At 49.3% G+C, this 12,131-nt stretch overlaps 1 protein-coding gene across 3 annotated transcripts; it reads right to left on the bottom strand.

Moving 5' to 3' along the window:
- Positions 1 to 2,113: 2,113 nt before the first annotated feature.
- PLAU (plasminogen activator, urokinase) lies at positions 2,114 to 10,410 on the bottom strand. 3 transcript variants are annotated; one of them, XM_088842022.1, is made up of 11 exons: positions 10,338 to 10,410; positions 7,247 to 7,334; positions 6,755 to 6,788; positions 6,511 to 6,618; positions 6,073 to 6,247; positions 5,792 to 5,883; positions 5,398 to 5,617; positions 5,039 to 5,199; positions 4,315 to 4,455; positions 3,812 to 3,960; positions 2,114 to 3,215 (listed from the first exon to the last, which is right to left on the bottom strand). In XM_088842022.1, the coding sequence occupies exons 2-11, from the start codon at positions 7,301 to 7,303 to the stop codon at positions 3,039 to 3,041; spliced, it is 1,314 nt and encodes a 437-aa protein (XP_088698148.1). In that variant the 5' UTR covers positions 7,304 to 7,334; positions 10,338 to 10,410; the 3' UTR covers positions 2,114 to 3,038. The 3 variants fall into 3 exon arrangements, with proteins under 3 accessions (XP_088698148.1, XP_055281378.1, XP_055281379.1); XM_055425403.2 differs by lacking the exon at positions 10,338 to 10,410 and adding an exon at positions 7,664 to 7,819; XM_055425404.2 differs by lacking the exon at positions 10,338 to 10,410 and adding an exon at positions 7,664 to 7,819 and having other exon boundaries at positions 5,039 to 5,187.
- Positions 10,411 to 12,131: the final 1,721 nt, after the last annotated feature.

Genomic DNA, 12,131 nt, shown 5'->3' with positions numbered 1-12,131 from the left:
TTTCTTTATAGTCCAGCTCTCATATCCATACGTGACTACTGGAAAAACCATAGCTTTGACTAGATGGACCTTTGTTGGCAAAGTAATGTCTCTGTTTTTTAATATGCTTTCTGGGTTTGTCATAGCTTTTCTTCCAAGGAACAAACATCTTTTAATTTCATGGTTACAGTCATTATCAGCAGTGATTTTGTAGCCCAAAAGTATAGTCTCTCACTGTTTACATTGTTTCCCCATCTATTTGCCATTAAGTGATGGGACCAGATGCCATGATCTTCATTTTTTGAATGTTGAGTTTTAAGACAACTTTTTCACTCTCCTCTTTCATGTTCATCAAAAGGCTCTTTAGTTCTTTTTCACTTTCTGCCATAAGGGTGGTGTCCTTTGCATATCAGATGTTATTGATATTTCTCCTGGAAATCTTGATTCCAGCTTGTGCTTCATCCAGCCTGGCATTTCACATAATGTACTCTGCATATGAGTTAAATAAGCAGGGTGACAATATACAGCCTTGATGTATTCCTTTCCCCATTTGGAACCAGTCTGTTGTTCCATGTCCAGTTCTAACTGTTGCTTCTTGACCTGAATTTAGATTTCTCAGGAGGCAGGTAAGGTGGTCTGGTATTCCCATGTCTTTAAGAAATTTTCACAGTTTTTGTGAACCAATGAGTAAACTGAGGCACAAAATGTTAAGAGTTGTTCCCAAGTCATACAAGAATCTAGTCTGGGCTACCTGACTCCAAAATCCATGCTCTGAACCATTGCATCATACTGAATGAAACATGCTAGATTATGGGGATTAAAAACTGAATTCTCTGGATCCTTGCCTTCCAGGGGTCCATGGTCTAGAGATTCTCTGAACAAGAAGACTAGGAGACCTTGTACCTTCAAACCCTACTCAGAAATATAACTGTTCATGTAGAGAACATATGCTGACCACATCTTGAATTTCCTGAGTCCTTCACATAATCAGGCCAATTGTCCCCAACAGATCTGAATCAGGGCTGCATATCAGAAACGCCTAGGGAATTTTTCTAAAATCACGAGCCCTGGCACCAGTGCTGACCTGAATCACAGCCTCTGTGGGTGGAGCATAGACTATCAATCTATTTTTAATGTTCTCAGGTGACTTAGTAAAGAAACACTGCCAAAACTCACTAACATAGCTTGGAAATTTCAGTATTTTGGCATCCAACTATAACTCCTGGCTTGCCTTCTACATCCAATCTTTGAGAAGTTGATATTTGGTTCAAAATACATGTACACATACATCAGGATATCACTCAGCTTTAGATTCTGAACTTCCTGATATTGGGGATAGGAAAGGCTGGTCATGAACTTCATTAGCACACCGGGGAAACTCAGCACCAGCCTCATGTACAAATTATGGGAAATTATGTTTTCTGTTTCCTGAATGCCACCAACTCAAGTTGGGCTGGGTTTTGGATCAGCAACCTGTGCATGTCTCCTGCTTTGGTGAATTCAGCCTAAGGATTGTTGAGGATAGAATGAAGAGAATATGATAAAACTAATCCTAAAGACCCTGCAGCGAGGCATGGCAACCTACTCTGGTATTCTTGCCTGGAGAATTCCATGGACATAGGAGCCTGGTTGGCTACAGTTCATGGGGTCTCAAAGAGTTGGACACAACTGAAGCAATGTAGTTACACACACAATCCTAAAGAGGATCACCGTGTAAAGCTGAATATGATGTGCACTGCCCAAAGGCATCAGGCTCAGGAAGGAACTGAGAGTTGACAAAGCCTGCAAACCATTTATCAAGCTGTGAACTTCTGGCTTGGGGCACCCTTTTTTTTTTTTGGCCACACCACCAGATGTGGGACCTTAGTTCCCCAGGGATCAAACCTCTGCTTCCTACATTGGAAGGCAGAGACTTAACCACTGGACCACCAGAGAAGTCCCTGGGGCACCTTATGTGCTATGGAGGATCTGCTCTACAACTCTCCTAGCTTCTCCTTCCCAAAGGCCCATTAAGTCCAAGATATAGCCTCATGGGAAACCCTAGGATGCATTCCACCATCATCATCTTCTACTTTTTATGCTCCCAACTCCCTCCCATACAAGCACCAGGAAAGAGCCAAAATCTTCAGAAAAATCACATTTGATTGATCATATTTATTCAAAATTACAAAAATAGATATAAATAAAAATACCAGAATATAATTATTAAATATTCAGTGTACAGGAGTGGTCCTCACCTCACTCAGCGAGGATTGGATGAACTCAACTAGGAGGTCGGAAGGGATAACTGGCCAAGAAAACATCTATGTGAAACTGAAACTGCAAATTTAGTGCTTCTCACAGTCTGTGCCCCAGAATGATACATTTATACATATCATCACCTGGGAGGCAAAGAGGCCTCAGGAGTGACCCACGACTTCTCCAAACAGGCTATTCTGTATGACATCACATCCAGACAATTTGGGGAAGTATCTAGACTTGCAGTCAGACACAGAACACCAGCTCTTACACTGACACAGCTTGCATACAAGTGTGCAAACATAAACACTTACATATAACGTTTCCTGATACATTCATGGAATGTCAGAGCCCTTCCCTCAAGTCATTAGTGTCTCTACCCTCCAAACCATTGTTCTTTCATTGGTTGAGCTCTCTCAAGAGACCTCAGCTCTGTTATACTTCCTAATTGGGAAATTATTCATTTCCCAACAGTGGGTCTCATGAATGGCCCACTGCCAGGGAGCTGGGTCTCCTTCCACCTATGCACAGGAGATGCCATTTTTAACTCCAGGAAGCTTTAGTCCAGAAACGGACAATACTATCCCGGTTCAGGACCACCCTTCCATCCTGACCAGGAAGGATCTGGGCGTCCAGCACCCAGACTACATCTGAGGGTAAGCCTACTGTCGTTCACCCTGGGGGCAGCACAAGCAAAACCACCTCTGCAGAGTCCATCTTCCTCAGTTTCTTCCTTATATATAGCTGTGCAGCTGGCCCTACTGCAAAGATGACAGTCAGCATGGGAGTGGGTGGTGCTTTCCTTGGTTCTCTTGGGTCCTTCAGAGGGCAAAGTCAATCTCTCCCCTGGTGTGAGTGTGGATCCAGGGCAGGAATTTTGAGACCCTTGTGTAGACTCCTGGCTTGTCCTTCATGGCACATTCACGGCCCCAGCTCACAATCCCAGTCAGGGTCAGGTGGCCTTGGATGGTGCAGACCAGCGGGCCCCCTGAGTCTCCCTGTTAAGCCAAAGACACAAAAGGTGAGTCCTAGGAGAAGTGAGAAGGGGGCCAATCATGCCGAAGAGAGCAAAGAGTTTCCTAGAGTCAAAGTCCTTAGTGACTCCCCATTTCCTACCACATCAAGTTTAAAAATCCTCTGCTTGCCTTTCAAAGTCCTGTTATCTACAATTCCATCTACATTTTCAGACCTTATACTTCTCCTTCCCATCCCAAGATATGCCATGGTCATTCTCATTTTTGTGAATCTTGCAAACTGAAATGCTCACCAGTCTTCCCTCTGCCTCCCTGTCAAATCCCTATGGATTATGAGTCACATTCTTTCTCTCTGAAGCGCCCCCCGCCATGACCACCTAGTTGCTGCTCACCTCCTTCTCCTAAACAGCTGATCAGTTATAATTCACACGACACTCTGAGCACTGCATTGTATTAAAGTGCCTAGCACAGAGCCAGGCTCTTGACCAATATTTGGAGCCCCAGTCCTGGTCCTGGCTTCTTGGGACTTTGACTGGAGAGAGACACCCCAAAGTTGATAGGAAAAAGCCCAGAAGCTGTGGGAGACTAGGGTGATGGAGGGAGATGCTTAGAACGCTCACCTGGCAGGAATCTGTTTCCCACTGTGGGTCAGCCGCACACAGCATTTTGTCAGTGATTTCAGCGCCATAGTAGTGGGGCTGCTGACACTCCTCATGGGAAACCAGATTTACAAAAGTCATTTTCAGCTGCTCTGGGTAGCGATAGTCAGCTGGATGGAGGAAACAGGGAGGAATTTATGTTAAGATGTGTCTGTCCAGTCTGCACACTGGGACTCTCTGTCAGGGAGGGGACCAAAAAGCCTCCCTACCAGGGAAAGCCCTTATTTTTTTCCCACCCAAAATCTAGGTCTTTACCCCACCTGTAGTCCCTCACCCCTCACCCATTTAATTTTGTGGCCCATCGATTCCTAAATAATGCTCCCCACTCCATCCCTGGACCCATCTACTGCTTCCACTGTGCTCCCATCTCTTTCTCCACAGTCCTCCCCTTGATCAAGCTGAGCTCAATTCCAGGCTACAACACTTGCCCAGGACCCTCTCATCCAGGCCCAAATGTCACTTACAAGGACTCTCTTTTCCGAAGCCAGTGATCTCACACCTTGTGCCAAAACGGGCATCTCCATATAGTGGGGGCAGGCAGATGGTCTGTATGGACCGGGAGGGCTGTGCACATTGGCCACTGCTGGTACGGATCTTCAGCAAGGCTAGGGGAGCAGGAAGGAGGCAGAGGAGAAAGATCACCACCTGGTCAGGTGGTTACCATCACTCCCCTCCAAACCCTGAGGCTGTCTGTTCCTGCATCAGTTAAGGTCAGAGGGTATCCTGGGAGGTCTGCTGGTAGCCTGTCACCTAAAACAAGCCTCTTCTGTTCTGTGCCTCAAGGGCTTTGTTCCAGTTGCTGACAGAGGCTTAGACAGCCAGGGCTACTGCATACAGCTGTATGGATTTTTTCCTGAAAAAAGCCCTGGCAGAGGCAGTTGGGCTGAAACCAGCCCCAATACCCTCTCCAAATTCTATATCCTGGGACAGACAGAGGCTCCATCCCACAACGGAAAGGGCGTCCCAGTCCAAGCTATTGCCACCCAGCGGAGGCTACCTGTTTGAAAATTCAGGGACTCTACAGAGGAGCACTAGGCCTCTCGTGTTTTTAACTCTGAACCCGTCCCTACCACTCCCTTTAAAGCAGGGTCTTCAAGTTCCCCTCCAACCCCAACTTCCCACTCAGGTCTCTCCAGATGCCCCTCCCGCCAGCTATCATCATTAGGCAGATAAGGGTTTTCCACTCACCAATATCATTGTGGTGAGCAAGAGTGTCCGCACTGTAGTCCTCATGCAAAATGAGCTTTTCCACCTCAAACTTCATCTCCCCAAGTGTGTCCGAGTTAAGCCTTGACCGACCCAGGTAGACAATGTAGTCCTCCTTCTTTGGGTGATCACTGTGGGGAGATCTGTCAGACAGACTGATCCTGTGAGATCCTGTCACTTCCCCCTCCCCACCACAATGACCTGAGAGCATCACCTCTCCTCAAGGCCATGGGCCATATAGAGAGAGGCTGAGGGATTAGAAATAAGGGGAATCTTTTGCTGGGAAGGAGGAAGGGATTTGTTTGGGCAGAAGGGTCAGGAACAAGAAACAAGGAACATACATGAAGCAGTGTGTGGCGCTGACCACCCAGCAGGGACTGATGAGACTGCCACCACACAAATAGGTGACAGAGCCTCCTCGATGCCTCCTATAGATGGCTGCAAACCAAGGCTGGTTCTCGATGGTGGTGAATTCTCCCCCAACAATCTTAAAGCGAGGCCTTAGAGCCTTCTGGCCACACTGGAACTCTACTCTCTCCTTAGGAGAGGAGGGACTTTTTCCTGGAGGAGAAAGAAAGGGATGTCTTGGGGAGGGAGGCAGGATAAAGTGTTTTGCTCCTGGTCCTCTGGCCACCCAGTTTTCAGGGCCAGGCAGGCCTCCCTCCTCATCCCTAAGGGAACAGAGGAGTTTGTCCCCTTCCACCCCACCGTCATGAACAGGCCAGTGACGCTTACCAGCAGAGCAGTCCTGCACCATGCAGTCCTGGACAAACTGCTTTAGGCCCACCTGCACATAGCACCAGGGCCTTCTCTTATTGTCTGGGTTCCTGCAACATAGAGGGGAGGAGGGTGTCATTCCAAGCCAAACTGCCTTTGCCGTCTCTTCCCCTTCAGAGAAGACTCAACCAATGGCCTTGATTTTCTCATACTATGGCCAGCACTTGGCAAACAGGATAGTAATAAGGGTTTCTGTGAGGCCATGAGGAAGGTCCTTGCTACCCCCACTTACCACTTACCTGCAATAATTGTGTTTCCCCAGGCCCAGCTGAATGGCATCAGATCTGTGGGCATGGTACGTTTTCAGAAGGACGGTGGCAGAGTTCCAGGCCAGGCAGGGCCGGCCTCTGAGGTCTGTGTTGGCCTTCCCTCGGTAAGAGTGACCATTCCCCTGATAGCAGGTTTTCGATGTATCTGTGGAAGAATGTGGGGATGAGACTATTAGAGAAGTAAGTTCAGACAGGCATTTTAGAGAACTTGCCAGGCCTCAGATGATTTCAGTGAGGTAGACGATCCTAGAAAGGGTCTCTTTCCACCCCCATCTTACATTTGTGCAGCCCCAGCTTCATGAGACAGTGTGTGTTCACTGTAGATGCTCTTGCATCCCACCCATGTCTCCCTGCCCCCAAATCACTGGTACCCCCGCCCCCTCCCAGTTAGAGTCAGGACCCCCATACCTATCTCACAGTGTTCCCCTTGGAATTTCTTTGGGCAACTGCATCGCTGAATGTTGGAGAAGTACTTGTAGGACACACATTTCCCTCCGTTCAGACAGCCACAGTTGGCTGGAAAACACAAAGGTTGGAGGGTAAGCAAGAAGCTTGGGAGTAGGCCAGGGGAGAACCAGCCTTGAAGCAAGAACAGGGAAGGGCTGCCCCCTGAGGCTTTTCCGAGATATCTGTGCAAGGGGTGGATACTCACATGCACCAGACTCTTTATGAACTTCATTGCTGCCCTGGAAGAGATAGGGGAGCGGGGGAGAGAAAGTTCATCAAAGGCTCCATGTTCCTTAGAGCCCGGAGTGAAGATGAACTGGCTCCAATCCCCACACTCACCCTCCCTCCAGTTGCCTCTCTCCTCACCCTGTTCATGTCTAACTAGCCCTCATATGGAAGATCATAGGTTTCCAGCAGGGAGAAATGGACTGACTCAAATAAGCTTCACAAATCAGGTGCCAGCAGGTTGGGGCAGTCCCCGCGGCTTCTTCTTCCCTTGCCAGCAAGTGCAAGCTCCCCAGTTCTCAAGGCCCCAGTGCCACATCTGTCCTTTATCCCTGTTTGGCCCTACTGTTGATGAATTTTGGAGGACTCCGGCTCCCTATGCAGCCCCTTCCTTTCCCTGAGCTGTTCGCTGTTTGGGGGGTCTTGCAAGCCGCCTCCCGCCACCTACAGTCAAAGCAGGGAAGCCACTCACTTCGGAGTCGCTCACGACCAGGGCACAGACGAGCAGGCATGCCAACAGGACCCTCATGGTGGCAAGGCTGGGGCTCTAGACAGAAGCTCTGTGTGGGAAGGAGAAGTCAGGGGAAGAAGCGGAGGAGCGCGAAGGCGGACGGGGTGGATTACTGCAGTTCAGGGCTGGAGCCCCTAGGTTCCCTGCGGGATGAGCCCGCGGTGACCTGGCTCCCCAGGCCTGACCGTCTCCCCTCTCTGGAGGTTCAGGGGATCGTGGCGCAGCCTGGACCCGCCGCTGCAGGGGGACACATGGGCACGGGGCGGTGACTCAGCGCGCAGACGCAGCCGAGCCGGGGCAGGCGGTAAGGGGAAGTAAAGCCGGCAGGAGCGGGGTCCCCCGCATCCACTCTGCGCTCTCAGGGAGGCTCACACTCACCCGCGGCTACCGCCAGAGGGGCGCAGGACCGGGACTGTGGGGACTTGGAGGCACTCTGATGCTCCGCCGGGGTCTAGGGCTCCAGGCTCTGCGCTGTGCCGCCTGCCGGCACTGCAGGCTCTATATCAGGACTCGCCCCAGCTCTGGCCCCGCCCCAGCCCGGGATCGCCCAGTCCGCTCCCTTCCCTCCCCTTCCCTGCCGGCCCGCCGCCGCTTGGACCCACAGGCTTCCACAGCCGAAACTGTGAGGGGCAGCGCGGTCCCCAGTGGAGGGAACGAACCAGGTCTGAACCTAGAGATGGAGAGGTAACCAAATTCACCACCCCTCCTTCCATTCACCTGGCCTGGGCCGGCCGGGTGCAGCACCCCTCCACCTTCCGAATTGCCAAAAGGGGAGGCGCTAGGGAGACTCTCCCCTCCATTAAACCAGCTCTTCTCCACCCTCGGCCTCCAACTGCCTAGGACAGCGATTCGGACCCCTGGGCTTAGGGGCACAGCCCGCAGCTCGTACAGCTGTGAAGTCTTTCTCAGTGTGAAAATGCACGCTGGCTGAAACAGACCAAAAAAACCCAAAACACCCCTGCTTACTGGGGCTGCCCCTGTAGTATGCCGGCTTTTCCCAAAATCAACACAACCAGTGGATAAGACAAGCTTTTATTGCTTACTGCAGTAAGGCAGTTTGGTCCTGACAAGGGGTGGGGGAGGGCGTCGGATTTTATTGAGAATTTGCAGTTTGATTGGGCTTCCCTTGTGGTTCAGCTGGTAAAGAATCCGCCTGCAATGCGGGAGACCTGGGTTCGATCCCTGGGTTGGAAAGATCCCTGGAGAAGGGAAAGGCTACCCACTCCAGTATTCTGACCTGGAGAATCCCGTGGACTAGTCCACTGGTCGCAAAGAGTCTGACACGACTGAGCGACTTTCACTTTTGCAGTTTCAGGGAAGTCTTTGAAAGTGAGAGCTTGATAAGGACTGGATAAGAATCCTGCTATCATTTTGTAGGATTGTGAGAACTGGGCTTCCCAAGTGGAGCTAGTGGCATAGAACCTATCTGCCAATGCAGGAGACATAAGCGACTTGGATTGGATCCCCCGAGGGCATGGCAACCCTCTCCAGTATTCTTGCCTGGAGAATCTCCATAGAGAGACGATACAAGAAGGCTAGAGTCCATAAAGTTCCAAAGAGACAGGACTGAGGCGATTTTACACTCACGCACGTGAGAATAAAGTCTTAGGGCACAAACTGTCGATGCTTTCTATTGAAGTTTTGATGTGTCTTCTAGGAAGTTCCTCTAATGAACCATCCATAGTGTTGCCACTTAATAAAGACAATGGAAAAATAAAGCCTTCTTAATGTAGAAACTTCTGTTTTCACCTCTGAGGAAAGGAATTGGGAAACTGGAGGACAAGAATAGGAAGAGTTATTTTTCACTATGTGGCCTTTTACACTGTTAAATTTTTGAACAGGACTTCCCTGGTGGCTCAGATGGTAAAGCGTCTGCCTACAATGCGGGAGACCTGGGTTCAATCCCTGGGTCGGGAAGATCCTCTGGAGAAGGAAATGGCAACCCACTCCAGTACTCTTGCCTGGAAAATCCCATGGATGGAAAAGCCTGGTAGGCTACAGTCCATGGGGTTGCAAAGAGTCGGACACGACTAAGCGACTTCACCTTGTATATCACCCATTCCAAAAAGATAATTATAGTTTTAAATGCATGTTTATTTAGTATTCTATATCATAAAACCTTGTTTCTAGTAAGATGAAATAATTGCTCATCAAGTAAGATTGGTCTTCAGAAAGACCATGTGTAAAGAACTCTACTTATGCTTCCTGCCTGAGGGCAAGTGCATAGTTGTGTACACACACAAGTCCATGCTTATACACCTATCTCTCAGGCAGGGCTGAAGAACCACAGTAGGGATTCTAAAGTTCAGTCACCCCCATCCCTTTCCCGTAGTGTTGAGAACCAGGGCTTGGGGTTACCTGAATCCACCCTGTCACCTCAGTGGAAGGGGAGGAGGCTGAATCCTCCCAAGGCTTAGGAGAAGGGGCCCACAGGGAGGCCCAAATAGGCATAAGGCTTGGTCCCTCTCCCTGCCTATTGTTAAAGGCTCAGTCATGTCTAACTCTTTGCCATCCCATGGACTGTAGCCTCTGTCCATGGGATTTCCCAGGAAAAAATACTGGAGTGGGTAGCATTCCCTTCTCTAGGGAATCTTCCCAACCCAGGGATTGAACCTGGGTCTCCCCATTGAGGGCAGATTCTTTACCGTCTGAGCCGCCGGAGGCCTACAGCATTTTGCTGCCCGGCAAACCTGGACTTTGGGTCTGGGTTCACCTGAGAGGGTTAGAAGAGAGTACCAGGAGAGCAGGAAGAAGGAAAACCTCTTTGCTCTGCTCCAGCCTGAGGTCTCAGGATTCTGGCCTCTGTCTGGGGAAAGTACAAGCTCACTATCCGGCTTGTGAGGCCAGTGACCCATCGTCCTCTGGAGAGATTTTCTGTGCCCAACTCTGAGCTGCCAGCCTCACGTACTGAGTCAGAATGCTAGAGGCCTCCAAACCAGCCTTGCTACTTCCTCTAGAAGATTGTGGTATGTTTTGTTTAGAGTTAGAACCCACTAATTGTAAATAAACGTGATCAAAATGTAAACAGAGATGTTGCAGCCTGAGGACTTACCCCGAAACTTGTAGGTTAGTTATCAGGAAATTCCCAGCTGACTCTTGTGATTCACAGCACTCTCCCGGCAGCTCTCATGACTTCAGATTACTTGGCTGGAGGCTGTCATGCTGATTCTGAGAGCAGGATGACCTCATTTCCTCTCGGACAAAGAGACTTGGAGACCGTTATGCACCATGACACTCCTCTTCCCCCTCCTTCCTGTTGTGGCCTCTTCACCTGGTTGAACAACCCTAGAGCCTCTGTGAAGACAGAATTTCTTTTCCACTCTGTGACCTTTGGTGCTCTCTGAAATCTGTGTTCATCTTTTGGTGCACAGTCATCTTCTAGTTCTTTTAGGGCAGACACTGCATCTTAAGTGTCTTTCCCTCAGCACCTGATGCATGCGCCTTGTTCACCTGCAGCTGCTGCTGCTGCTAAGTCGCTTCAGTCGTGTCCGACTCTGTGTGACCCCATAGGCGGAAGCCCACCAGGCTCCCCCTTCCCTGGGATTCTCCAGGCAAGAACACTGGAGTGGGTTGCCATTTCCTTCTCCAATGTTGTTCACCTAGGTGCTTTATTATGAAGAAATCCACGAACAAGGGAGAACAAAGCATTCCGGGGCACCCTAGACGTTTTCCTCCTCCTCTTTGTCTTTTATTTTTTCCTTGCCATAAAAAAATAGTACTGACATAATTCCTGTCTTTTGCTAAAAAGCACCTTGATACAAACCATTCCTCTTTAAACTCAGAGCTGCCTTACATAGCTGGGAATTGTTTCTCCCATTCTGTAAACGAGGAAAATGAGGTGGAGAGAAGAGACGTAAGTGATAAGTGGCGAAGCAAGCACTAGAGCCCAGATTTTCTGACCCTGGTCCTGTGCTCTATACCCACTGCCTCCAAAGAAAAGGATTCAGAACAGAAGACTCTGAACAGAAGGATCAGATGATGTAAGATGTTCCTGCTCAGGTGAGCCCTCTTGCTGGCTTTGGAGACTTCCTTCTGGAAACACACCTCAGACTATGGACTCTGAGCTCCCGGGAGGCCCTGGCTATAATATGAGTTAGTCTCTTGCCTGAATTCCTGAAACTAACTTAGTGGTCTAGGGTATCTGAAGTTTCTATCAAGTGTGAGAAAATAAGGAACTGAATATATGTGGTTTCATTCTGTTCCTGACTCTCAGAGTAAAACCACCAACCTCCTACTTCCACATCTCAGCAGTCCAGACCCCTCAAATTAGATGTGGCAAAACAGACTAATGGAGAGGCGCCGTTTCCTAGAGAGACTCATAAAAAAGCAGGCAGATGCCAAGTGTGCAAGGAAGACCAGGATGCTGAACTTGGCCCTGAGACTGTGTCTAGGAAGCTGGCCCACTGAAGGGCTATTTTCTGACTAGCAGGACCCGAAGGGAAGTTCATGTCGAGTCACAGGATGTTTTCCTGGGTTGCTATACCAAGAATGTTCAACTTAGTGCTGTGTATGAAGTACAGTGTCTAGCCACAGGTCAGCCACATCCAAGTCGAATGACCTCAGGCAAGATAGTTAATCCTTTGGGTCTCAGTTGCCCATGTACAAAAAGAGGCAACGCCTGCCCTGCCTGTGCCTCACTTTGCCGATTGAATGAGGTCATAGTCGTGTGTGAAATCATTCGTTCTTTATTAAATCACTCAGTATTTATCATGGGCCTTGTATGTGTCAGGCACAGTTCTAGATGCTAGAGACTCACGGATGAAATTTGTAAACTATAATTCCTACCTCAAATGCTTCTCTTGCCTTCCTGTCTATGACTTTCCTGGCTCAGAAGTCCAGGCCATTC

The sequence above is a fragment of the Moschus berezovskii genome, chromosome 12 (genome assembly GCF_049115385.1).
Source record: "Moschus berezovskii isolate FMDL1 chromosome 12, NW_MosBer_1.0, whole genome shotgun sequence".
NCBI lineage: Eukaryota > Metazoa > Chordata > Mammalia > Artiodactyla > Moschidae > Moschus > Moschus berezovskii.
Note: the sequence above shows the minus strand (reverse complement) of the source record. Positions and strands in the feature narration are given on the sequence as shown.

Bases quoted from the DNA above. Each gene is read 5' to 3' on its own strand.
- PLAU (XM_088842022.1), bottom strand. From the start codon at position 7,303: ATGAGGGTCCTGTTGGCATGCCTGCTCGTCTGTGCCCTGGTCGTGAGC. The intron at 6,619-6,754 runs GTGAGTATCCAC...TGTGTTTTCCAG, and splicing joins TCATAAAGAGTCTGGTGCAT to CCAACTGTGGCTGTCTGAAC. The intron at 3,961-4,314 runs GTAAGTGACATT...TCCTCCATCCAG, and splicing joins CTTCGGAAAAGAGAGTCCTT to CTGACTATCGCTACCCAGAG.